This window comes from Callorhinus ursinus, unplaced genomic scaffold, assembly GCF_003265705.2.
Source record: "Callorhinus ursinus isolate GAN/ISIS: 27379988/994484 unplaced genomic scaffold, GSC_fseal_2.0 scaffold74, whole genome shotgun sequence".
Taxonomy (NCBI): domain Eukaryota; kingdom Metazoa; phylum Chordata; class Mammalia; order Carnivora; family Otariidae; genus Callorhinus; species Callorhinus ursinus.
In genome coordinates, this window is record NW_027397136.1 from 3,793,322 (window position 1) to 3,819,264 (window position 25,943).

General features: G+C 56.7%; 2 protein-coding genes across 12 annotated transcripts in view; one reads left to right on the forward strand and one right to left on the reverse strand.

Moving 5' to 3' along the window:
* Positions 1–223: 223 nt before the first annotated feature.
* WASHC1 (WASH complex subunit 1) lies at positions 224–17,184 on the forward strand. 4 transcript variants are annotated; one of them, XR_012376483.1, is made up of 12 exons: positions 2,336–3,062; positions 3,912–4,065; positions 13,004–13,115; positions 13,311–13,457; positions 13,624–13,760; positions 14,013–14,148; positions 14,367–14,568; positions 14,659–14,826; positions 15,573–15,731; positions 16,000–16,136; positions 16,590–16,658; positions 16,816–16,853. XR_012376483.1 is itself a non-coding variant. In XM_025851851.2 (11 exons), exons 2-11 carry the CDS (start codon positions 3,917–3,919, stop codon positions 16,953–16,955), a joined length of 1,419 nt encoding a protein of 472 aa, XP_025707636.2. In that variant the 5' UTR covers positions 224–699; positions 3,912–3,916; the 3' UTR covers positions 16,956–17,184. The 4 variants fall into 4 exon arrangements, 3 of the variants coding, with proteins under 3 accessions (XP_025707636.2, XP_073743054.1, XP_025707635.2); XM_025851851.2 differs by lacking the exons at positions 2,336–3,062; positions 16,000–16,136 and adding an exon at positions 224–699 and having other exon boundaries at positions 16,816–17,184; XM_025851850.2 differs by lacking the exon at positions 16,000–16,136 and having other exon boundaries at positions 2,421–3,062; positions 16,816–17,184.
* DDX11 (DEAD/H-box helicase 11) overlaps positions 10,068–25,943 on the reverse strand; it is a 41,100-nt gene continuing 25,224 nt past the window's right edge. For 2 of the 8 annotated variants that reach the window (XM_025851844.2, XM_073886949.1), the window contains 13 exons: positions 25,284–25,322; positions 24,942–25,053; positions 24,654–24,785; positions 24,091–24,203; positions 21,395–21,467; positions 20,936–21,039; positions 20,086–20,235; positions 19,725–19,793; positions 19,516–19,616; positions 19,029–19,113; positions 18,622–18,700; positions 18,308–18,462; positions 17,180–18,222 (listed from right to left, as the gene is read on the reverse strand). In XM_025851844.2, coding sequence (XP_025707629.2) covers positions 18,193–18,222; positions 18,308–18,462; positions 18,622–18,700; positions 19,029–19,113; positions 19,516–19,616; positions 19,725–19,793; positions 20,086–20,235; positions 20,936–21,039; positions 21,395–21,467; positions 24,091–24,203; positions 24,654–24,785; positions 24,942–25,053; positions 25,284–25,322 — 1,242 coding nt within the window. In that variant the 3' untranslated portion in view covers positions 17,180–18,192. Of the gene's footprint in view, positions 11,076–17,179; positions 18,223–18,307; positions 18,463–18,621; positions 18,701–19,028; positions 19,114–19,515; positions 19,617–19,724; positions 19,794–20,085; positions 20,236–20,935; positions 21,040–21,394; positions 21,468–24,090; positions 24,204–24,653; positions 24,786–24,941; positions 25,054–25,283; positions 25,323–25,943 lie in introns of those variants that run through there. The other 6 variants (XR_012376481.1, XR_003204410.2, XR_012376482.1 and 3 more) reach the window with 6 other exon arrangements.

Genomic DNA, 25,943 nt, shown 5'->3' on the forward strand with positions numbered 1-25,943 from the left:
CAACAGGATTCTTGCTGAGGGCCGCCAGGGCGAAGGGCTAGCAGCGGGGGGATCGTGGGGGATGAGGCACGTGGTCAGAAATGGAGGGTGATCTGACGTAGAGACTAGGGGATTCCGCTAGAGCGGCTTCGCAGGGTTCTCGCTACAGCCTGGCGATGCAGGTCGAAGCCTGTTTGGGCAGAGGATTCAGAGGAGCCTGAGTCCAATGCGGTCAGAGAAACCGCAGAGAGAAACAGAAAGTCTGTACGCACGAAACCATCACCCCACCCGCCGCACGCCCGCCACTCCACCCTCCAGCCGGCCGGCCGTCTGCCCCAGAGGCCAAGCCCCGGCAGCAGGGCGCGCGCGGGCGGAGGGCGGGCGGTTCCGGGACCCGGCCGGGGTCGGGAGCCGGGGCGGCGCTGAGGGGCGGACGGGCGGAGGGGGCGGGCAGCCCGGGGCCGGGCCCGAGCGGAAAGCGGCGAGGAGACGGGGCGCGAGGAAAGGCGAGGGCTCGCGGCGGCCCGGTAGCCCGCAATACGCGCGAGGGGTGCGGCGGGGGGCGGTTCCGCGCCGGGGCCCGCCACTGGCCGCCCAGAGCTCCGCCAGCCGGCCGAGCTCCCGGAGAGGCGGAGCGGCGGCGCCAGGACCCGGCGGAGCGGGCGCAGCGGAAGCTCGGCGGCCGGAGCGGCTGGCGGCGGGCTTGCGGGCGGCGCGCAGGTGAGGAGCGGGCGGCGGGGAGGGCGCGGGGCCCCCGGGGCGGTGCGGGGACGGGGAGGGAGGGGCTCCGGGAGGCCGCGCCTGGCGATGGGAGCCGGACGGCGAGGCCCGGGAGCCGCCGCGCCCTTGCCTCCGCGGGAGGCCCGGCGCCGAGCCCAGCGGCGGCGGCCGTCCGCACAGGCCTGCGCCCGGGCTTCCATCCCACCCCGCCGCCCGTCCGGAAGCGGCGCCGGGCCTCTGCCCCCAGTCTGGCGGGCCGAGGCCGGGGCGCCGGGAGGACCCTTGCCGGCCCGCGGGACTCGGGGCCCCGGGCTCCAGCCCTCCTTTCCTTTCGCGGCCCGCCGGGTCCCGTGACCCTCACGTGCCTTTGCACCGTCTCTGGGCCCCGCGAGCGGGCTCCACTGAATCCTCGGACCCCTTCCCTCCCCGGCCCCTCTTGGTTGACCTCTCGCTCACGGCTTTCACCGCGCTTGCTTCCTGACTGCCCGCGCCGTTGCCGTTAACCTGGGCTGAGGACCCTGGGAGCTGGGTGGCCAGGGATGGTTTGCCGGAAGGATTCCATGCACTTCCGAGATTATAAACAGCCCTGGCGGGCGGGTATGGTGTCTGTTCATTTTCTGGATAGGTCCATGGTTTTTACTAGATTCTGTAAGGTGGTGGCATCAAATAGAAATATGATGTGAGCCCCACATTTACAAGTAAAAAGAAACAGGTGAAATAGATTTAGTAATAGATTTTCTTTAACCCTGTGTATCTAAAATATGGTCATTTCAGCCTGTAATCAATATAAAAATTTTAACGGGATATTCTACATTTTTTTCCCTACTAAGTCTTTGAAATGAGGGTGTACATTTTGCACTTACACTGCACCTCCACTCGGGCAGGCTACATGCAGCTAGAGGCTACCATACTGGACAGATCGGGCCTAAGGGCTTCAGAGCAAACTTCTTAAGGCGGTTCGCAGTGTTTATCACGATTTGGCTGCCTTATTTTTTCCTGCTAATGGCCCAAGGATAGTTATACCCTTATCACTCAAGACCACTTGCCGTTCCCTACACACCTTTGTTCAAGCCCTTCTACCTGGAATGCTCTCCCCAGGCCTCGTAGGGAGATGCCGTGTCTGCTGAGAGCCTTGTGCCGACTCCCTTAACCTCTGGAGGGATGGATCACTCCTTCCTCGGTGCTTCTTCCCTAGCACTGTACTGTGGCTGAATTAGAGCACTTATCCTGTCGTGTTGTTTTTGAGGCCGTTTCTATGTAGAGCATAGTGTCCTATTCATCTTTGTTGTGATCCTGGCTGGCGTCTAATAGTTGATCCGTAGATGTTTGGAGACAGAAGGAGTAAACCGGGGGCGCCTGGGTGGCTCAGTCGTTAAGCGTCTCCTTCGGCTCAGGTCATGATCCCAGGGTCCTGGGATCGAGCCCCGCATCGGGCTCCCTGCTCAGCGGGGAGCCTGCTTCTCCCTCTCCCACTCCCCCTGCTTGTGTTCCCTCTCTCGCTGTGTCTTCCTCTGTCAAATAAATAAAATCTTTAAAAAAATTTTTTTTAAAAGGAGTAAATCATTAACCAGCTGTACTCAGTCTGTTAATTCTTGAATGGACCTGCTACTTCCTTGTTGAGATTTGTTCCTGTACGACCCCCTTCTGTGCACATACACAAACAGTTGGGGTAACTTACAAGGAATGCATCTCAGGGTGTGCACGGAGAGTATATTCTACCTTTTATCCTCTCCTGAGCTTACAGATGGGAAAACCGAGGTGCAGAATTAAGTTAGAGAGGCCAGCAAATTTGCATCAATATGAATATAAATGGGGGGGGCTTCTTGAAAGGAGTGCGGTGGTCTCAGAGGGTTGGGTTCCTGAGTTAGGTGTCAGCTGGCCCCACTTTGGCCATTTGATAGGAGGGAAGAGAAGTGGGGAGGTGAGTAACTCCCCGGCCCTCATGAGGATTCTAGGCAGCTTCGGGTCTGGGAAGCTGAGGATGTCACTGCCCGAGAAGAAGTGGAAGAGCAGACTGGTCATTTCAGATCTTGAGGAGTCCCGGTGTAGGCCGGGTAGGAGGGAACAGGCGGGGGTAGAAGGAAGGGCCGGGGAAGCCAGCAGAGGGAGCAAAGGAGTAAGTTCCGGCTTGGAGAAGATGGTGTGCTGCGTCGGGAATAACCACATCTTAGCGGTGTCATTCTCAGTCTGCAGAATGGGAAATGGGAAGAATCAGAGATTTCAGAAAAGGCAGGGACGTACCCAGAGTCACACTGCTCTTTAAGCCCACGTGAAGCCTCCTCAGCCCTCCCTGCCGCACTTACCCTGCCCCACCTCCACCTCTGTTGCACTCAGGGGCCCCAACATGGTGCCGAAGAGAACAGGTATGTAGCGCAGTGCCAGGTCTGATTAATGTCTTCCTCACCGTCTTCTACTGAGGGGCTGTGATTAGGCCTATTTATAGGGGCCCGGTGCCTTAATATTCTGCCTGGTACATCTCTTGCCAATCAAATCAGTGCCGTCTGCAGCGTGATTGCTGCTTTAGTGGCACCAGGGAGCGGAGTTAATTAAACCCAGTATAAATAGACTCTGCCCTCATCTTGCAATTGGAAGGAGTGTTTTTCCTTCTTGTCCCCCACCCCCACATGCCCCTCCTTCCTCCTGGCCCCCCTTAGCCGTAGCCTGGGAGAGCAGAGCCCAGACACTGGCATATGCCGGGTCACCAGCCACTACCTCTCCTGTCTCAGGAATAGGTCCTGAGTTCCTTGGGGTCAAAGTGAGAAGAACCCAGGAGCCCGCATTTCCTGTGCTTTTCTAGACCTGGGTATCATTTGGCAGTTGACACAGGCATTTCCCTCCCCCCCCCCCGCCCCCCAAATCCATCTCTCTGCTTCTGGCCTCTTTTTAACTCTGCAGCCAGGGTTTCTTTCTTGTTCAACCAGGCTTGGGAGGTTGAAATGAGATCATGTATGGAAAGGGTACGTAGGAGAGCAGCAAGCACTTTCTCTGACCGCTTCGCTTCAGTCTCTGCTGTTGCTACCACTTTCCCTCCCTCATTTACTCCACGAGCATCAACAGAGTACCAGCCCCTGGGAGCTCCTGGCCTCCCAGCCACTGCTCTGTCCTCCACTCCCCGCCTGCACCAGGGCGGGCCTGTGGCAGACAGTTGGGGTGGGGGGCAGGGCTCTCTACTCCCGGCACCTGGCCCCTCATGCTCTGGTTCCCACCCACAGGCACCATGACTCCCACGAGGACCCAGCACTCGTTGGCGGGGCAGACTTATGCAGTGCCCCTCATCCAGCCAGACCTACGGCGGGAGGAGGCCATCCAGCAGGTGGCGGATGCCCTGCAGTACCTACAGAAGGTCTCTGGAGACATCTTTAGCAGGTGGGTGCTGCCACCCACCCGCACCTGATTAGGGGCTGGGCAGTCAGCGTGCACCCTGCGGCCCTTTTGCTGATCTTGGTGATTCGGCTGGCTTCCCTGTGCCCAGGGGGCCCAAGGTAGGAGCCCATCTTAGAAGCTCTTTCTCGTAAGTGCTCGTAGGAGCTCACTGCTTACTGTCCCACTTAGTCCGCCCGCTTCCCTGTGGATCCACAGGCCCCAGAGGTAGTGCTCCTCTCCCAATTCCTGACCTTCTCCCACGGGGGTGCGGGGGGGGGGTTGCCTATGTCCTCACTCATTCCTGCATATCACTCGTATCCTGAATATTTATTCAACACTTGTGTGCAAGGCATCATGCTGCTGTCTTTAGTTACAGCAAGGAGTAAGGCCGTGTCCCTCTCCTAACTGGAGAGTATACAGGTTTCCCCCACAATCAGAAAGATCACGTTCTGCCACTTTTCTTTGATGAAAGACCAGACATTTGTACCTGGGTTCACTAACTGGAAGAAATCCGAAGCGGATTCTCACTTTTATGAACTGATCATTGCTTCTTCACTTCACGTCATTCTAGCTTACGGGAGGTTTCTCGGGAACACTCTGCTGTGGAGAGTGGGGGAAGCCTGTACTCTGGCAGGAGACACGGACTCTGATTAACCACAGGCATGATTAGTTCTTTAATCACAATTGTGATTAAGACCTATTTATGATAGTTTTGTAAGAACTGATAGTCGTGTGGAGGGAACCGTGTGCTACCGTGGATCTGAGTGTATTAACTCATTTAACCCTCAGAACAACTTTATGAGGAGATGCTGTTTTCTCCATTCTGTAGATAAGGAAGCTGAGGCACAGCTAAGAGACTTGCCCAAGTGGCAGAGCCAGGGCCCGCACCCAGGTACTGTGGCTCCAGACTCTGGGATTACCGCTGTCTGTGAAGGGGAGATAAGATGTTACAGGACTTGGTAACGGGAGGCCTGACTTGGTCTGGGAGGGCGGGTATCGGGGAAGGCGTATGTGAGGAAAACATGTACGGGGAAATTGAAGGGTGAGTCGGAGTTATTGTGAGGGGGTAGATTGAGAAGAAGACTATTCCAGGAGGAAAGAAGGGCATGAGCTAAAGCCCTGAGGTGGAAAGGACCTGAATGGAAGCCAGTGTGGCCGGAGCAAGGAGTGAGGAGCTGAGGGGGTCACGAAGCCGGTGAGCTAGGCAGGGCCTGAGGGGTGATGACGGTTTTGAGTGGGAGAGTTGCCAGTGCTTATCTGGCACAACCCTTGGGCCATAATGATTTTCACTCGGTGGTTATTTAACATGAGTTAATGGTGTTTGCCGTTTCCTTCCAAAGGTCCCAGGTTTTGTCCTACGTACAGGTCTTTGTCTTTCTCTGGCTGTTAAGAAGCCTGAGATGGGGCTCAGATCTCCTTCCTGGGGCCCACCCCATGCCTTCTCACAGGGCCCTTTTATCCCACCCCGTGGGAAGTCATTGTCTGATTGAGGTCCCTCCCGTGGTCCAAGTGACCCCCTCACCCTCCCCAGACCAGGAAACCCCAGCTACTTCACCGTGCAACCTCCCCTTCACCACCGGGAAGCCGGCCTCCTCCCAGAAGCCTTCCCCCATGGGAGCAGAAAATGGGTTCACTGTCTTCCATTAGACATGGTATAAACACCAGACCCTCTTACTCTTCAGCCTCTGACGCACCCACTGACTCCCCTCCCTGCCCAGGCCTATCCAGACTATACATGTCAGCAGGGGGCCGTGCCCCGGAGTGGTGAAGGGGGTTGGCGCGGAGCAGCCTGCGGGGCCTCCAGTCTGGCTTCCCCACTGGCTCGCCCTGTGAACTTGAGCAGGTTACTTAATCTCGCTAGGCCTCAGTGTTCCCATCTATCAAATGGTGTTAATGATGCTACCTTCCTCATAGGATTGTGCTGAAGATTAAGTAAATTGAAACTTGGGAAGGAATTAAAGCACCTGGCAGCTAGTAGGCATTCAGGAAACATTCCCGCTTTTCACCTGCTGCTGTCAGCCCCGATCCTCTGCTGCCGGGCGTGGCCCCCCCCCCCCCCCATGAACGTGCTATCAGTAGTACGGAGAGTGTTATGTGCCCTTTCCGTGCTTATATTTGTGCTAAATATGCCCAAGGAGCACATGAGCAAGAGGACACAGGCCTTTAAGAGCCATCAGTCCCAGATGATAGACACCCCATGCCCAGTGACTGAAATGGAGGCAAAAAACAATCCGTTTTCTCACCAGGACTGTGATTGTATGCTTGCCTTTCTCTAAGGGAGCACTGGAGTTTTAGCATACTTTCCTTTCCCTTCCTGGTATTTGGCATCTGTAGACAGTGTCATGTCCCTATGCCCAGAGATGGAATGAAAAGAGGGCAGGAAGTCTTATCTCTTGGGAGAAAGCAGTGAGCAACGGGCCCTCCGAGTGGCTAGGCATGGTCCAGGGGGCTTAGGGTGCCTCTCAGGAGCCCAGTGCCTGGTCACTCCATTGACCTCCCACCATGTGCCAAACGTGCTGGACCCTGAGGGGTCCCGACAATGTGTGCAACTTGGTTCCTGTCCTCAAGGATCTTATAGTCTAGAATAGGGAAAACACTAAGTCTAGATGGATTCTTCAGTGTGTAGCATGAACTGTGTCAGCTTCTAGGGATCCAGAAAAGAGACAATAAGTAGGAATTGGAACTCCCCAAACCAGTTTAGGCAAACAGTAAGCAGTCAGTAGAGCAGGATTTAGAGTTGCAGGGCTTAACCGATGTCGTCAGTACCTGATTTTTCTTTCATTCCATCCAGCTTGTTGCTTCTCCATCGGCCCCATTCCCAGAAAGGCCTTGCTCTCCAGCAGGGCCGGAGCTCCTGCACTCACATTCAGGTCCAGTAGAAAAGAGGGACACCCTCTGTGTCGGCATCTCCTCAGAAGGCCCATTGGCCTGGCTGGGTTCTTGTGTCTATCCCAGAGCCCATTGCAGGGGCAGAGGGCATGACACACTGATGGGCTTAGACCCCCTAACGTGCATTACTCCCGAGCCCTGGCTTTAGCCCCACCTGAAGTGCGGGGACTAAGCCTGTGGGAGCAGTGGGTTCCCCAGAGGAAAGGAGGGCCCTTACTTGAGTAAGGAGGAAGTGGATGCTAGAGAGGAAACCTGCCTGCCTACCACACATGGTCAAGGGAGGCCTCCTGAAGGAGAGGGGCATGAACCAGGCCATAGGAGGGATAGGTCATGGTTAGGCAGGGGTAGGAATGTGGGTGTGCAGAGCCTCTGGTGGGGTCTAGAAAGACCCCCAAAGGCTCAGGGGCCTGAATGGGGAGGATGGTGTATCCCAGGCTCCCCAGGAGAGGCTGGCCTGAACGGGGGGGGGGGGGGGCGTCGTTTTGTACTGGGAGTGCAGACGTTGCTGCTTGCCCCAGACATTCAGCTCCTGCACTGCAGAACAGGGTGTGAAGAGTCAACTTTCTCTGTGTCCGCGGGCCTTGCTTCCCCCTCTGAGTGTGCGCCCTTGGGAGCTGGCCCCTGGCTTCTTTCTGTGCTCCTCAGTGCTGCGGGAATGTGCCAGGGCAGAGGGAGGGGGACGGATGGTGGGGCGAGTGAGCAGTTAGGGTAAGTAACTTAGGGCCCGTGAGGGCTTCCCCTTAACAGGACAGGGCTTTGCACTTGATTCGGGCCTTGCAGGGAGCCGCGGGAGGCTCTGCATCAGGGAAGGGTGTGACAGAAGGGCTGAGGGAAGGCTGAGCCGGCAGCCATCACAGAGTGGCCAGGAGGGGAGGCAGGGGCTTCCAGGGACGCACTGAGAACTGTTGCTGCAGTCAAGGCATGGAAGGGGTGAGGCTGCAGTCCAGGGCGGCTGCAGGCAGGGAGGGCTGGGTAAGAGACATTTCAGAGGGAATAATGACAGGACATGGTGACAGATTGGGAACAGGATGAAGGAAAGGGAGGGGGCGGGGCTGGTGAGGGTGGTGCTGGCCTAGACCCAGCCTTATTCCCTGCTTCTCCCACCACCACCCCTCCCCCCATCCTGCAGCAGTCCACACACCCCAGGGGCTTTTCATTTTTCATGGGCTTTTGTGGGGGGGGGCGTGACCCCGGCTTGGACTCTTCCCCCTCAAACTTATTCCACCGGCTTGAAAACTTCTTGTACAGAAGAGACAGGTGGGTATCTGTCTCCTTCCCCCCCCCTCCCCCGCTTCCCCCTTTCAGGCCCAGGGGCGCCTGTGCCCAGTTCCGCAGGTAGGGGAGCTCATGGGAAATTAGCATTCCAAGCTGGCCGCCTTCCTCCTGCTCTGCCGCAGCCGGAGCCTCCGGGAGCCTGAAGAGAATGACAAGTGCCTCTCAGGCTCTCCTGGAGCCGCGCCTCTCCCTGCCCGGCGATCTGCCCTTCCCTCACCTGGGAGAGGCCAGGCCCCACAGTAGCCGTCCAGAGACATCACCTGCTTCGAGGCAGAGGGGGCTGCAGGGGCGGAGGGAGGAGGAGCCGGACGGCTTCCGTGTGTGGAAGTTGGGGGGCCGTCACTTGCCTTCCCCGTCATGCCTCGTGTGGCAGGGAAGCTACCGCCTGGGGGAGGATTCCTTTTCTCTGCCAAGCTTTTCCCCTTCCTCTCCTTGGTCTTTCCAACCCCTCCTTCCTCCCTTCTTTTCCTCGTTTCTCTCCCTCCCCCCTTTCCCAGCCTCTCCCCCCTGCCTCCCCTCCTCCGCCGACTGGCACCTGGTGACTCCCAAGGTTAGGAAGCGCTCAGTCAGCTGCCTGCGTCATTAGCACAGCAGTCCTCAGCAGCGGGAGCGGAGGAGGTAAGGCCGGCGCAGGTTCAGGCTCCGCCAGGCCAAGGAGAGGCTGGTGCTCCCTCCTCCCCAGCAGCCCCTGTGGGCAGGTGGGAAGGCGTGCAGGGGTGCTGATTGCTGCGGGGCTGTGGCTGTGAGGGAGTGGGAGGGTCAGCATGGGAGGTGGGGCCCCCGGAGCCCAAGCAGTGGTCCCTGTGGGGCTTGGGGGAGGGCCTCCCCCCCCCCCCCCCCCGCAGGAGCCGCTTCCGGTAGCCCTGCCCTCCGCCTCCACGGTGTTCCCTGTGAAGTGCCTGCCTCCTCGGCCTGGACCGTCCTCCCCCATGTCTGCTCAGCACCGCCTCTTCTTGCTTTCCTCTGAGCGCCTGGAGCCCCTCATCCCCCCAACCTTGTGGGTAGTAATAGCACTGAGGACCCATCCGCTAGTATGGGAACACTGCGCACACGGTTGCTTATTTTAAGCTTTACAGTAATTCCATGGTATAGAAGTCCCCGTCCCTGTTTCGCAGCTGAAGAGGCCCGAGGCATAGGCCAGTTGAGTGACTTGCTCAGGGTCACACTGCTGCTAAGTAGATGTTAAAGCCAGGTTTGTGGGGCACACTAGTCACTTATCTCCCTGGGGGATGTGTGCTCCCTGATTCATCTCCGTCCCAGGCTCTGAGCAGACTGACTGAGCCAGTTCCATTCCTGACGCCCACAGAGGCGGCCCTGGGGTCTGGACAAATGTGTTTTGGGGACTTGGCTTCAGTGGTAAGCTTGGAAACTGACCTGCCTTGAAGCAGACCACCAAGCCAGGGGGTGGAGATGAGGGAAGGCAAACAGATCGCCCCCTTGCCACTTCTCCCCCGCCTGCGTGGAGGACACTGCTGATCGGTCGTGGCACTCCGTCCCAGCCGCGTGTGTCCTGCCGGGCCTTCCTAATGCCGCCTTTGGCACTGCCACTGCCTGTCGTGAGGGCCCTTTCACCCATGCTCTGCGCTCTCGGCACCGCGGCTCCCAACTGTGAGAGACTAGACTGACTGGGGGCTTTGTCAACAAGCAGGCCATCACTGGGCTGGTAGGCTCTTGGATAACCCTGGAAATCCTGTCTTCTTTCCCCTGCCCACCACAGCAGCCTCCCTTGGAGCATTCCTGACAGGTGCTCATCCTGCTGGAATCTGATTTGCAAAGCTCTCCTAGAAAGAAAGTTTACTAGAAAGTTCTCCTTGTGCAGAACCAAGATCTACTTCCTTGTAACTCCACCCACTGGTCCTCCTGCAGCCTGCTGGGGCGACAGAATAAGTAGCAATCGCTTTTCCACCCGCCAGCACTTGTGATGGTTTTGACATATGGAGGGAATTACCATGTTGTCTAAGTCACCTACCCTGTAGCCAGAACACCCTTCAGTCGTCTTTGTAGGACATGAGTGGCTCCCTCCTCACCATCCTCATCACCCTCCTTTGGACGTTCTTGAACTTGTCACTTTACATTCAGCCAGTATTTGTTACATGTCAGGCACAGTCCCAGGTGCTAGAGACACAGCAATGAAGACAGACCTTATAGTTAGTCTAGAAGGAATTCAGAGTCCTCTTAAAATGTGGATCCAGTTTAAAGGGGATGTAGCTGTGGAGAGGTTGGTGCCCAGCACAGATTAGCTCAACAGTCTGGGGTCTGTTTTCTCTCTAGTGCCCCCAAGAGAGTGGATGTCCCCTGTTTACTGAAAGAAGGGAGGAGGGACAAGGAGCTGTGTGCCCCCAAATCCCATTTCCTTCTCAAGCTGCTTAACACACTCTTAGCTCTCACTGAGCTCTGGTTAACCAAAACCTCAGGCCTTGCTAGCCCTCCATCTTGTGTGTTTGTGCACTGGACTTTTTACACCTAAGTGCTGGACTTCATCGCTTGTCAACTTCATCTTGTTGATTGCAGTCCGTCCTTCTGGCCTCTCAAGATTATTTGAGTCTTGATTCCCCATGCAGACCGTTTTGGCCCTCCTCCGTTCAATATCTCCAGTTTACTAACCCAGGGTTTCGTGGGCTGAATGGGGCCTTGCCAGAGACCTTTGTGCAAGGCTGAAATCAGTCCGTTCTTCAGCGGTGCCCTTTGGGTGCTGTTGCTCATCGGGCTCTGATTTTTCCTAAATGTGCTCTCCTCCAACCCCCATAGCTCCATCTTGTCCAAGGATTTTGTGAGAAGCCGTCAGGACCTTTGCTGACTCAAGATGCACTGTGTTTAAGGTTTTCCGCCGATACAGCAGCCTAATCACCCTGTCAAAAAAAAGAAATCCTGTGATTTTAGAACAATGCTGGCCCCTGGGATCTGCCTCTTTCTCTTCGAAGTGCTTACAGACCCTCGACTTAATCATCCATTCTGGAACTTTGCCGGAGTTGATGGTTAAGCTTTATGTTTGCAACTTAGAGAGAGCAGCCCTGCTCTCCTTGATGGAAGAACCGGAACAGAATAGCCTCTGTCCCTCTCTAGTTCTGCTGTCCCTCCCACTCTCCATGTTGACTTCACGCCAAGTTGTCATATAACCACTGAGGTGGCTTCCACACCCCGGGGGCAGAATGTGGTCGGGCTGGGAGCTGGAGGAGGTAGCTTGCGCGTGAGTACCCTTTCTCAGTGCATGCAGACCTTTCTTCCTGCCAGAAGAGATGGAGCTCATGCAAGTCTGGTTCTACGTTCTCTCACTGGAAGGAAACTCTGCCCTCTGTTCTCTCTCTCCTTTGCCGCCATGCAGCCCAGTCTGCCAGGGAAGACTAAGCTGCTTTGGGTCCCTGCTTGTACCCCAGCCCCCCACCTCACTGAGCCCCCTACACATAAGGAGCCAGGAGTAAGCAGGGAGACTGCAGGGAACTGAGACCGCTGGGTTGTGAAATTGGCTGATCTGGCGGGTTCTCTGGGGGACCAGAATCCTCTAGAGTTGGTGGGGTTTGATTTAGGAAGATTGGTCCAGAGCCTTGGCCGTTCAACCTTTAAGGAAATCCTGGCGTTCCCTGGGTGCATCGTCTCTGACCCCAGAGACCGTGGGGCCCCTCTGCCATCCACTGCAGCCTCTGCCTTTTCCCCGTAAACTTGAGATTGCGGCTCTGCCTCTTTCTCAGTTGCGTGCTCCCTCCTGCCAGGTGAGTGCCGACGTGCGCCCTCTCTGAATGTGAAGCGTGGTGGCCATGGGCAGGGGCTGGTGTTCTTGCAGGTGGGGGAGCGATCGGGAGGAGGATGCCCTGGCACCTGTTTAGCCAGTCAACTCTGCAGTGAGAAGACCCTTGCCGTTGCTCAGTAATGTGGGACAGCGTGAGGCTCCTGTGCATTTACGTTTAGGGCACGTGGGTGTTAGCCATTCAGGGAGCCTCTCCAGCTGCCGGCGCTGGGAGAACAGTAGGGAACAAAGCCGAACCCTCACCCCCTCGGAGCACAGATAGGCGCATGTCAAGTGGCTCTGTGTGGAAGGGGGTTGGAAAGTGACAGGTGCATGTTTAGAGTCGGTGGGCAGGAAGGCTTCAGTGAGGAGTGTGCTCGGTGACACAGCCAGCCCCGTGGCTGTCTGCAGGGACAGCACTCCGTTTGAGGCAGAGGCCCCACAGTAATACATTTGGCACGTTTGGGGAAGAGCAGGACACTGTGTGTCCCTGGAGCCTGCCAAACCTCCGAGCGAGCACTCTGACCACAGCCACCAGAACCATGGTGAGAACTTTGGATTTGCACGTGAGCCATTTATTATGTGTCAGGGCAGTTCCCTGTGATTGGGTCTGGGACTTGATTTAGACCCAGCTTTGCCCAGCCCTCCTCCTTGGGAGCTCCAGTCTCCTCATCTGGAAGTAGGCAAGTAGGTACAGGAGTCATGACGATTTTCTCTCTGCTTGCCCCTGCTTGAGTCTGTAAAATCCTGGAAGCAGGGGCCCTGTCCCCGACAGATGGCACGTCCAGGTACCACCTTGGGGCCAGGGTGATTGCCCATTCCTACCCAGAGCTCCAAGAACTTGGTAGAGCTCATTTCTAGACCCTTCAGGTTAGAGATCCTGCAGAGGTCAGTTCAAGGTCAGCCATGACAAGCAGGTAACACTGTATTTTAAGGGCCCTTGCCGAAGCCCTTGGCTTTGCAAGTTTGCAGATAGAAGCAGGGGTGCAGGAGACTTCAGGGGCTTGGGGAGCAGCCCTCAGCCCCTGGGTTTTTGGGTTTTTTTTCCCATGGCAGGATCTCTCAGCGAGTAGAGCTCAGCCGGAAGCAGCTACAGGCCATTGGAGAGAGGGTCTCCTTGGCCCAGGCCAAGATTGAGAAGATCAAGGGCAGCAAGAAGGCAATCAAGGTAGACCATGTGGCCCTGAGTCCCCGTGGCTGGCAGGCAGTCCCAGAAATCCCATCCCTATCACCTCCCCATGCTCCTGACGTTGCCCAGGTCCCTGCCTGCCTTGCCCAGCCACACGTCAAGCTTTCCTTCTGCTCAGACCACCTCCCCCCACCCTAGACTCTCTGGAGCACCTCGGACTCCCTGTGTCCACAGGTGTTCTCCAGTGCCAAGTACCCAGCGCCAGAACACCTACAGGAGTATGGCTCCATCTTCACGGGTGCCCAGGACCCTGGCCTGCAGAGACGCCCCCGCCACAGGATCCAGAGCAAGCACCGCCCCCTGGACGAGTGGGCCCTACAGGTCTCATGGGCTCACACACTTAACGGGGAGTGACCAGAGGCGGCCCTGGGTGTCGGGGAGGAACTGAGGGTTCTTTTCCCTAAGAGGATTTGGACTGGGATGGGTGGTCACTTTGGCCTGGCCCTGAAGCCCACCATCCATGTGTTACCACCCCTGCCCCTGCCAGGAGAAGCTGAAATACTTCCCCGTGTGTGTGAACACCAAGCCAGAGCCTGAGGACGAGGCCGAGGAGGGCCTCGGGGGCCTTCCCAGCAACATCAGCTCCGTCAGCTCCTTGCTGTTGTTCAACACTACTGAGAACCTGTACGGCACACGGCAGGGCCCTGGGAGGGCGGCTGGGTGGCCTGGCCTGGCTTTGTGGGGGCCTGGGGGGCCTCAGACTCCGGTGCAGAAGTCTGCAGCCTGGGCAACCCGGAGCCGAGCAGCTTGATTGACCTTGTAAGGCCTCGGAGTCCACAGTACAGACTAACTGTGGCCCCAGTGAAGTAGGAAAGCTGGGTCAGGACCATGGGCTTTGAGCAGATGGACTGCCTGACATCCACCCCACCTCTGTAGGTACAAAAAGTATGTCTTCCTGGACCCCCTGGCTGGTGCTGTAACAAAGACCCACGTGATGCTGGGGGCGGAGACAGAGGAGAAGCTGTTCGATGCCCCTTTGTCCATCAGCAAGAGGGAGCAGCTGGAGCAACAGGTAGAGCCGGATGATGCCTGTTGGGGCGGGGGGGGGGCGGCTGTAGCGGACAAGGAGCGGGGCCCTGCCAGCGTCCTCTAAGTGAGGAGTCCGTTGAGCCCTTACTCCCACCCTGCTGTACATGGGTATGCACGAGGTCCTGCTGACTGCCCCAAGGTCAAACCGCAGGGCCCAAGCCCCCTTCAGCCCCCACTCGTGCCCCCCACCTAATCCTGCAGGTTCCAGAGAACTACTTCTATGTGCCCGACCTGGGCCAAGTTCCTGAGATTGACGTGCCATCCTACCTGCCCGACCTGCCAGGCATCGCCGATGACCTCATGTACAGTGCTGACCTGGGCCCCGGCATTGCCCCCTCCGCCCCTGGCACCATTCCAGAGCTGCCCGCCTTCCAAACAGAGGTGGCCGAGACTTTCAGGCCGGGTGAGCTGAGCATAGGAGTTGGGCAAGAACTCCCTTACTTGGCCACTCACTTTCCTAGGCACCTCACACTTTCCCACACTTCTGTTTCAGACCCAGAAGATGGGGTGCTAACAGCACCCCCCCCGCCACCGCCGCCGCCTCCACCTCCCCCAGCTCCGGCTGTGCTGGTCAGCGCTCCCCCACCGCCACCCCAGCCCATGGCCTCCCCGGGCCAAGGTGCCAGGGAGGACGACAGCAGTGGTGGGGTGTCTCCTTTAGGTAAGAGCAGCACCAGGGTTCACGGAGGGGTCAGAGTGAGGGGGCGTGTGCTCTTTGAGGGTGCCTCTAATTTCTGGATCCCTGAAGGGTTTCCTGTAGGTTTATGTGACCATGAATTCTAGAATAGTTCTAATTTCAAAATCTTGTTCCACTGGGTTCATGAAATAGTGGCTTTCAAACTGTCTGTAGCCCCCCCAGAATTCTCATCTCCAGGGCAGAGGGAGCCTGGACGTGGACAGGTGGAGCTGTGGTCCCCCATTCCCACTTACACCAGTGGGAAAAGGGCGGCTACTGAAAACAGTAGAAAGCTTCAGCAACAAAATATCCATATCCTTAAATTGCAGGATTTCAGTTTAAGCAGGACATCTCCTGGTCTATCTCCAGCACCCAGAGACGGCACAAAAACCCCATGTTGGCTCATGTGTCAAGTTCAGACACCGTCTGCACAGCAGTAGATTCCCACGATCCACCTCTGGGGTGGCCCAGGTGGCGTTGGAGAGGGACCTGGGGTGCCTAGACATAAGACCTGCTGAGCTCAGGCAGATGCAGGCAGCATCCAGGCTGCAGACGGTCTCCCAGGGCTCGGCTTCACCCACTGGCTTCCTTTTTCAAGAGGAAGAGCCCGTTCTCACAGCCAGGCTTGAGGGGAAGCCTCTGGACCCCCAGAACCTCAGGCTGGGCAAGGCTGTCCCGCAGCGTGGCCTGCCTGAGCAGCCCTCTTCCTCACACCCTGCCCTCACATCCAGCTACAGTCCAGGGAGCTCCCAAGGAAGTGGTGGACCCCTCCAGTGGCCGGGCCACTCTGCTGGAGTCCATCCGCCAGGCTGGCGGCATCGGCAAGGCCAAGCTCCGCAGCGTCAAAGAGCGCAAGCTGGAGAAGAAGAAGCAGAAGGAGCAGGAGCAAGGTGAGGATCGTCAGCCAACTCCGGTAGGGGGGCTCTAAAGAAAGGGCCACCTTCTCCTGTAGCCTCCACCAGACTCCCAACAGGGTGCTCTCTGCCCACCCCAAAGGTCAGAGGGGCAAGCACCCAGCCCACCTGCCCCATGCTTTCCCCAGGCTGTCTGCAGGAAGCCCTGGGCGGCCATCCCGAACATTCCCACCCTTCCCGTTTGGGCTAGGGGTTCCTTCCTGGTTTTGTAGCCTGCTTAGAACCTTCCTCTCTAAACTAATAGGAGACAGAGCCTCACCCAGGAGACAAGAGCTTCAACCCAGCTCAAACTATAACAGAGCATCTTCTTAGACTCTGCCAGGAGCTGTCCCAGGACATGGGTGGGGACCTGAGCTGCTATAGAGACTGCGGACTTGAAGGGTTAGCTCAGTCCTGCTTCTCCAAGCCTCTCGAGGCTGCAGGTTAGGCGTGCTGTGCATCCTAAATGCAGCACGAACAGAACACCTGGGCCCAAAGCCACAGTGCCCTGGAGTCCCGAAGTTGAGTTCCAGCTAGGTTTCTGAGCTTTGCGCTGTGACCTCAGGCAAACTGCCCATCCTCTCTGGGCTGGTTTCCTGGTCCATACAACGGGGCCCCTCCTACCTCGCCGCTTTGTCTCACAGCCAGTTTAATAGTGCCCCAGTGCTGGCCCCACTGACGGCCGGCAGCTCCAAGAGCTGGCTGTGATGCTGGGGCTGGGGGGGGGAAGCGGGCTGGCAGGTGTGGCTAGTGAGCAAAAAGAGGAGAAATATGACCAAACCCTGAGGAGGTCACTCCAGGGGCAGATTTTGTCCTTGGTCCCCTCATCTGACCCGTGACTTTTTCCTGCCACAGTGAGAGCCACAAGCCAAGGTGGAGACCTGATGTCGGATCTCTTTAACAAGCTGGTCATGAGGCGTAAAGGTAGGAAGCAGAGCCTGGCTGCCTTCCCTGGGCTGGGAGCCTCAGGGTATTTTGTATCCTGCGCCTTCTGCTTTTTCCTTCCTGTTTTTAAGTCTCTAGCGGCTGGGTGAACTGGTATCCCAAACTAACCCCCCTCACCCTCCACCCCCCGCCCCAGGTATCTCTGGGAAAGGACCTGCGCCAGGGGCCAGCGAGGGGCCGGGAGGAGCCTTCGCCCGAATGTCAGACTCCATCCCGCCCCTGCCCCCGCCACAGCAGCCACCTGGAGAGGAGGACGATGACGACTGGGAATCCTAGGGGCTCAGCCCCTCCTTCCCCCTGCAGCGTGCACACGGCCGGGACGAGCTGCCTGGCCTGGGGGGGGTCTCTCGGCCTCTGCTGCCCATGGAGGACTGTCCCAGGCCTGTGCCTTCTTCGAGGAGCGAGGTGGCCAGCTTCTGAGGCCAAATGGCTGGGAGCGGGGAGCCCTTGTGCTCTCCTCCAGCCACAGACTAAAATAAATACATGAATCGATCCAGCAGTATCATGCAAGAACCACTTTTAATTAAGGAAGCCTAGCTGTGCAGAGGGCAAGCGTCTCCTCCAAGCCGACACCTGTCCTCCCGCTCCGCCTGGGCTCCAGTGGTGGGGGCAGAGCACCGAGTGGACCACGGCCCCTTCCTCTGGGTCAGGGAGAGCAGAGAGGTGCAGTCAGTAGGGGTGGCTGCTGCAGATGGAGGGAGGGAGATTTTCACACAGGGAAAAATGTCTCTGTGACAGACACAGGGTCTCTAAAAATAGTCCTGCTGGGAGCCTAATGGCCCTTGGCATCATTGCTGAAGTCAGGGGAGGAGGTGTCTTGAAGCTTGCTCAAGTGGCTGAGTGGGAAGGAGGTGCCACTGCCTTGGAGGAGGACGTGGAGCCAGGCCCAGGGAGCTAGCTATGCTATGGAACAGGTTAGGGGCCAGCACTGTGGTTGGGGAGAGAGACCAGCAGGTGGGGGAGCCAGCACATGGCTCTCTTCCCAGTTCTGACAGAAGGCAGGCTTGAGGTGGTCAGGGGCCCCTGGGCAGAAGGAGCCCTATGGGCACCAGGGGGCTGGAAAACAGGGAACGTTCTTAGTTTTGAAGAGAAGGCGAAGGTCTAGAACAGCAAACTAGCCTGAAAGACTGGAGGGCATGTTCCACCTCACGCGTGAGTGCGCGGACACTGAGGGAAGGACAGAGCTGCCGCGGTAGAAGGCTGGCCGGGGAGCTGGACTCTGGGCCGTGCTGAATGTGAGCAAACATTCAATTCCGGGAGCGGAACTGCCCCGGGATGGGTCCCAGGATGGCCACGACCCACCATTTCTTCAGGATCAACCTAATGTTCTCCTACTGGTTTTTCCACCTGTGCCTGGTCCTGGCAGCCCTCTGACTCCAGAAAGGGGCTGGTCTGGTCTCCACCTGGGTTTCACCTTCTTAGGCTGGATCCCCGCAGAGCAGGCCCAAGACAAACCTTTCAAGTGGGCAGCGGGAAGGAAGGGCCTGGCACCCAGGCAGTGGTGGGCCGTCCATCAGGAAGGGACAGACTTCTCACGATGAAACTGAGGCGACAGGGGAAAGCAGTGAGGCATGAGACCTCGGGGGTGGGGAGCTCCCGGGGGGAGGGGAGGAAAAGGCAGGACCGACCTTCCTCATAGCAGCAAAGGCAGGACCGAAGGTGGCTTTGACCTCCACACGGTCTCGGATCCAGGCTGGCAGCTTGCCCAGGATAGGTGGGCGGGCATACCGCTGATCCAGAAGCACTATGCTGGCAAAATCCTTCTGGTGCCTGATGGCCCTGCCTAGATGGGGACAGAGGTTGGGGCTCTTAAACCAGCCTCCCCCACAGTACATTTCCGTTGTGCCCCCTCCTTCCTCGGAAAGACAAGGAAAACCCCTCCTTCCTGTCACCCCATTCTCCAGCCACGCATCCCAAGAGCCAGGAGCAGTCCCAGGCCTACCTATAGATTGGTTGACAGCCTTCATACACAGGTTCTCCACCAAAGCCTTCCCTGGTGGTGGCTGACCCGGGCCTCTGGGCTGGGGAGGGCAGAGCAGAGCACCTGTTAGTGTTTCTTGCCCCCCCCTCCGCCCCCGGCTCAGTGTTCTGAGAAAATGGCACCGCTCGGCATGGGAGCAAGGGCAGGTGTGGCGGGCACAAGGCCAGCAGCGGCTCTAACAGAGACCGCAGAGCGGCTCCAGAGGGTAAGGGGGCGCGTCCCATCCCCTGGAGCAGACGGGAAACACTGGCACGCATCGGGGCAGTGGGCAGGCCACAGTGGTGCGGCCCTGTTACCGCAGCCCCCGAGGCGACAGCAGCTTCTCCCCGGCCGCCGCCTCCCACTCTCTGGACACGGGAGGTACTCACTAGGGTCTGATCCAGGTAGGCCATCTTCTCTTGCAGCTCTGGAGACTTGATGTTGGGGTAGGGCATGCCTACCATGACCACACACCTACGGCGGAGGGAACACGAGCCCATGGTATGTGGGCGGTCAGGCCCCCAGCGCGTTTGCCAAGGGCCAGGACGAAGGACCCAGGCCTCACCCTCACGTCATCAACAGCTACATCCAGCGCTCCTTCAGGCCCTCAAGTTGTGCCTGCAGTCCCCGCCTCCCCTCCCCACCTGGAGTAGGTGTGCTCAGTCGAGAGACCCAGGGCAGGCCACATGAATGGAGTCCTGACAAGATTACGCTCTAATTTCCACCTGGAACCTTTGGCCAGAGGGCCAAAGCTACCTCCCCACACAGCTGAGTGACCCAAGCAGTCAGCCGGGGGTGCAGACTCTGACAGCATCAGCTGTTTTGTGGAGGGGTGATGAAAAGCGGAGCCTGGGAGATGAGAAGCCCACAACTCACCGGCCGAGGTTGTCAGAGAAGTTAATACCTTCACTCATCTTTCCTCCAACCACAGAGAGGAGCAGAGCACCTGTCACCGTGCCTCCCGCCTGGCCACAGTACTGTGGGAAATACCAGCCCAGGTTGTGGAGCCAAAGCTTGGATGCCACGCAAGATACTGGCAGCTGCCCCCTGTTCTCTGGACCCGAGACCTCAGAGTTATGTCTCACCTTAATGCACCTGGAATACTCCATCAGCACCTGCTCCACCTGGTTTGCTCTCTTGGGTTCCTGAAATATCTGAAGGAAAAAAGACAATGTCTCCCAGAAAAGGGTTTCAGAATGCGTGGGTCCCAGCTCTGCTCTTGGCCTTTATGTTTTCCAGGTTGGAAACTGGAGAAGCCCCCAGAGTAAGAGGATCTATGGAAATTCTCCAAAGGTGATCAGGGGTTACAAGTGGTGGGGGTAAGGAACTAACAGAGGCCCAGACACGAGGCCTAACCTTCTGGTCTGACATGCATGAGAAATCCCAGCAGGAACTCTGGGTGCCACTGTCCTCGCAAGTGGGAGTTCCAGCTGAGCAGTCACTCACCTTTTTCTTGACAGCCAGGCGGGCCAGCAGACCACTCTTATCCCAGTGGGCATAGACCTGGCGTTGGTACTCATAGGAGGGGAAGAAACAGACCACCCCTCCAGGGACCACAGTGCACAGGTTACAGAGAATGCGACCAGTCTCATCCATCTAAGGAAGACAGAGAGCCCTCCCTGGAGCCATTCCAGAGGCCATATCCAAACAGTGCTTCCTGACTTTGGGACTCAAAACCAAGTATAGAGATCCAAGGGTGACTGCAGTCATGGGGGAGGACCTGTAGCCGGGAGTGCCCCCCGGGTAGGGATCAGAGATGGGAAGGTGCCCCCCTCCCTACCACACACATCACGATGCTAGCGCACCAGAGCTAAAACTTGTTGCTGGCGTGCTGCCGAGGCCTCCCTGCTACAACGCCCAATGCCTAGTGGGCCACTGGGGACTAAGCACCATCTACAACAAATCAGACACTGAAAATCCCAGGTGCGCCTCTCGCGACAGGCCCCCAAGCCCCGCATCCCTGCCCAGGGCGGGGACCAATATAACCAAATGGCCAAGAGAACCAAAGGAAACAAGCAGCTTTCTCTCTCATCAGGTTCATCCTGAAAGGATGCCTCGAGGTTCTAAGAAAACGTATTTAACAGTCTTAAGGGGTGAGAAGAGGGGGAAGCTCAGACCTCCCCTGAGGAGCATCCGGATGGACACTCTCCAGCCTCTGCCGGCTCCGTGGTGGAAGACCCCAGTGCTCATCTCCCCAAGACCTGAACACTAAGCAACGGCCAGGGTGCCCATCACCCCCAAAACGGCTCTCCTGCCGCAGCAAAGGCTGTGGTAAGGCGAGCAGGCTGGCACTAACCATCTGTGGCAGCTCTCTCTTCTGGTACGTGAACTCCAGCTGCTGGCTGGAGGGCCCACTGCAGATGACGAGGGGTAAGATATTGTCTGGAGGGATCACGTGACCTGCAGAGACCGGGGGAGGGGCTGAAAGCAAGGTGCTGATGATTCTGTAAGGCAGGGTCCAGAAAGAGCATTCCCCAACCCTGTCTTCCATGCCAGGAGGAGCAATTCCCACTTTCGCCCACCCGCCTGCTTCCACAGCACACGTGGGCCGTACTCAGACCTCTCCAGGTCGAGGACACGGTGCGGGAGCACAGAGACAAGTGAGCTCACGCGAGAGCTGACAAAGCATGGAGCTCCCCCACTTTCTGGTCTCCTCAGCCCCTTGGGCCTGATAAAAGAGCATAGGGTCAAACTGTGACAACAAGGGGCCGGAGTGTGACGCGTGGCCCATTCCACCCTGGACAAGGATTCTCACCACAGGAAAACTCCACCACTCGCTCAGCTTCCACCCCAGCACAGGCCAGCAGCTGCTCCCGAAAGTCAGACACCTGCAGACCACAAGGCAGGGCTCTGTGATCCCCCAGGGGGCTGGGGGCTACAGGCCTGAGCAGGCAGGGGGGCCTTGGCAGGGAGGGAGGGAGAGCGAGCCGCATGTCGGGGGGGAGACAAAAGTTTGGGCTGGGAGGCGGTTAAGTGCATAAAAATAGAGAAAAAGAGGTAAAAGGCAGATAAATTGGCAAAAAGAGGAAAAAAATTAATGATACCCAGTGTTGGACAGTCTCAGCGAGACTGTGGGAATAGCAAAGGAAATCTGGTAAACTAGGCAAAGTGCTTCTCACCCCTGGCTATGCAACAAGATCACCTGTGGGAATTCAAGACAAAACCCACACGCCCAGGCCCAGCCTCAACTACTCTCTGGAGAAGAACCTCTGCGGGGGAAGACATACGCGTGTGTAATTTTAAAGCACTCCAGGGTTTTCACCTACTGAACTGGCAACAATCCAAAAGTGTGCCCCCCCCCCCCGCGCCCGGGGAGAAACAGGTGCTCACACACTGCTGGTGGGAGACAGAACTCCAGCTGGAGGGGAACTGGACAACAGTTAATAAGTTGGACGTATGACTTTTTAGCCTGGCAGTTCCGCCTACCCAGGAGTGCCCCCTGAAGATACAGCTTCACAAGCCAACCCATGCACAGGGACACTCGTGCGCAGCAATCTGTGAGCGCACGACCGCCCTTCAGGAGGGCCCGGTGGTTTGCGCTTGCCGCACCCTCCCAACCATGGCACCGCGGCCTCTGATGTAAGGAACAAAGAAAGGAGAAAAGTACATATATTTGCTTAGTTTTACAGAAAAATACAATGAAACCGTGCAAGGAAAGACCAGCAGTCATAAAAATGATTGCCTCTGGGCACGGGGAGCAGCTTGGAGATGGACGGAAGTGGGACTTTCTGAAGGCATCTTTCCAGATGGTTTCGACTTCTGAACCATATACGTGTTTACATATTTTAAAAACAAAATTAAGTCAGAAATAAAAAAGCAAACTCTAAAACTGAAAACAGATGGCAACAAGAAAGCCTGTCTGTCACATTCACAAGAGAAGCACACAAAGAAAAGTCTGACTTCAAGTGACTTCATATCCTTAGTGACCATACATCCTTAGTAGGATATACTCTCAGGGCAAAAAATAAATGCAAAGAAATGAAATTTCAATCAGTAGTTTACTGTTAGAATAATACTGGTAGTATATGAAAGTATTTGAAGTATGCTGTGGGATAGAGCAAATAAGTAATCAGATAGAGCAAATGTAATAAGAAACGTTCAGCTCAAGAGAAAATAGATACAGTGTAAGGTCAAATAAATTCACTGATTTTCATTTAGAAATATCAATATGGACTCATGATTTCTTAACACCATTCTCCCTGGTCTGTCTACAGAAGGCCTAAAGGCAATTACAATCCAGGGGCAGGACAAACACCCAGAACCAAGATGTTGGTTTCCACACACCAATTCCCAAATAAAGAAGTCAGGTTATCTTGGAGAAATGAAGGATTCCAGCTCTGGGGCAAAGAAAGTATAAAATGACCTGGGACATTCTGCATTCTGTCATTCCAAAAAGCAAGAAAGCATCCCAAGGCTCACGGGGCCTCGTCAAGGACCAAGGGCAGCATGTGGGAGCTCTAAGGAGCTGAGTCTGAGACACCTGAGCATCAAAAGCAGCAATGACTAGAAATGATTTTAACGTGTGAACAAAAATCTGCAAGTCTATACAAAAGAAAGAAAAATGGAAAATAAAGCAACAGGGGTGGTTCTAGCAGCTGAGGAGAGGGACCAGAGCGCGTGAGCACCGAGGAGCCTTCCACGGGCTCAGTCCTGTGCCAGGCGTACCTTGAGGACAGGACCACTGTGCGCAGACATGGTTCTATGTGCCCGTGTTGCTCAAAACAGAGAAAAACTGGAAATCACCTGAATACCTAACACAAGAAGAGTAGTTCTACAAAATAGAGTATGTTCATGCAGTAGAGCCAGAGCATGGTAGAACAAATGCGTATGTACTTCCTGAAAAATGTTTACGGCATTTTGTTGCTGAGTGAAAAAACCAAATCGTAGCAACAGCATGTAGAGATAGATTTTTGTTTTTAAAATATGTATGTAGATTTGTAAAACTTATGCACACAAAGACTGTAACGACATACACTAAAATAAATCTTTTGCTGGTGGAATTATGATGTTTTTTTCCTTTTGTTGGGCTCTGCTTTCTACAATGAAAGCATAATACTTTCCTATGTACGTGTGTGTGTCTATGAACTTATAAGAGAGGGAAGGTGGCATCTATGGTGGGTCTAAGAAAGGAACGGTGCTAAGGCACCGAATGAGGGCCTGCAATTCCACAACAGCTGTCTTTGGGAGAAGTGTGGTCCTGTGGCTCCAGAAGCACCAAATCAGCGGCAGTGCCCTTGCCCCCACCCTCGCCCGCCCCTCACCCAGGGCTAAAGGCCCAGGCATGAGACAGTACAGCAATGCCACCCAGTGGACACTGCTCAGCCTGCTCATGCTGACCCCTTTCCGGTCTGGGGGCCCACTGGACGGGAAGAGGCCTGACGGTGCATCTTTCCCCTGTCACTGTCCCGTCCCAGCACCTGGGGTACAGGAGGCTGGCTCTGGTCCTCTTACCGGTTGCATGGTGCCCCCTGCGATGACCACGGCCCGGCATTCCTTCACCACCTGGGCAAAGTGCACAGCTGGATTCAGGAGCAAGAATTTGAGGCTACTCTGACTAAGGCTTCCTGAAAAAAAAAGACAGAGACAGCTCCATGGGGCAGGAGGCGGGCTGCAGGCCCAACAAAGACTTCCGTGAGTCTGAGGCAGAGGGGAGCTCAGCTGTGTCTACATAGGAGCCACGAAAGATACCACTTTCCTTTTTGATTAGATCCCACTTAATCTCCAGGACAACCCTGAGGGAGACAGCACTATCCCCTCCCTTTGCACATTTATCTTCAGAGAGATAAACACAGCTCAGAGGTCATGAAATCAAGACTCAAACCAAAACCCACCTACCCATCTCTTGCAGCCTGGCCCAAGACGCCCCACCGTGCTACTGCCTCACACCCCTCCTCACACTTCCACCACCACCACCCCACCAGGCCACAGGGACCAGTCATCACCACCCTGTTTCCTGATCCAGTCTTTTCATGCTCTGGTTCTGCAGCTCCATGCCGGCTCCTCCTTCGGATTACCTTGGCGGCTCAGGATGACCCTGCCATCCTGGTTGGCAGTGGTGAGGGCTGCTAGGAAGGATTCGATGTGCATCAGTGGGGAAGCCAGCCGTGGCACCCTGGCCTCGCCCTCCTCCACAGGGGTCACAGAGGCTGCAGAGAGCAGAGAGAAGAGGCTCTGGGACCACAGAGGCGGCAGGGCCCCCTGCAGCGAGGCTAAAGCCATTCTCCCAGGGAGTGGAGTCCAGGCGTGAGGCGCGGACATTCCCGTCCCCCGCCTGCTGTGCAGTCTCCAGCCTTCTGACTCACTCTGGGTCACTGTGGGCTGCAGGCTCTGCAGGAAGTGCTGGAACCCAGCCAGTTTGGGCTGCTCCCTGGAGGGTGCGAGGACTGTGCCGTACCTTTCTGTGAAGCCGAAGAGCTGGGACGGGGTAAGAGAGCGCAGGGAGGAATGAGGGTGCAGCAGTGGGAGCCCCGGCTGGAGGGAGGTTTTGCCACACCCCATACAGCCCGCAACTCCCCACCCCCTGCCCCCAGCAAGCAGCGCTATAGGAAGGAGAAGGGAGCAGAGGTGACCTGAGTGTCTGAAAGGCTGGGGGCAGCACTGGGGCGCCGCGGAGCCCGGCCAGAGCCGGAAAGGGGAGGGCGCACCTTCCTGCTGACCATGCTCCTCTCACAGTAGCGCTGCACCTGCGAAAGCAAACCCGCTGCAGGCACCAGCAACAACTAGCTGGAAGACAGAAACTGCCACCTTCCCGAACCCCAGGGAGCAGGACTCCCTGCCACCTCCTGAGGAGCCCACAGCCTCCTCGTGGCCAGGCGTGTCACCCTGCTGAGGTCACGCCTCTCCTGCCGCCCCCACACACAACGCGGTGCTCTCCGAGAGCAAGCCTCATGCGTGTGGTCCCCTCACAAACGTGTGCACGGCTCCGACCCTCTCTAAAGGTACTGGTGACAGGTCCCCTCCGTTCTCCTTCAATGTGACAGCACCTAAGCTGAACCTTGAAAGATCAAGAGTTAAAAAAAACCTCTCGGAGCAAAGGCACGAAAGAGGTACAGCCTGGGGCTTGTTTGGGGATGTCGGGTGCGTACACTACGCGCAGCCTGGGAGGGAGACAGGGCGTTGAAGCCTTGGAAGATTTCGAAAGAGAGCGTGACCTTTCAGGGGAGCTCCACTAGACTATAGTGTAGGAAAGACATCAGAAGGGAGAGGGAGTGAAATGAGGGAGAGCAGGGAGAAGGCAAGAGGAAAAGTGCCTGTCCTGACGTAGCAGCCGTGGGAATGGAAAGGCCGCGGAAGTTCAAGAGCTA

Bases quoted from the DNA above. Each gene is read 5' to 3' on its own strand.
- WASHC1 (XM_025851850.2), top strand. The intron at 14,149-14,366 runs GTAGAGCCGGAT...CTAATCCTGCAG, and splicing joins GGGAGCAGCTGGAGCAACAG to GTTCCAGAGAACTACTTCTA. The intron at 16,659-16,815 runs GTAGGAAGCAGA...CCCCCGCCCCAG, and splicing joins GCTGGTCATGAGGCGTAAAG to GTATCTCTGGGAAAGGACCT.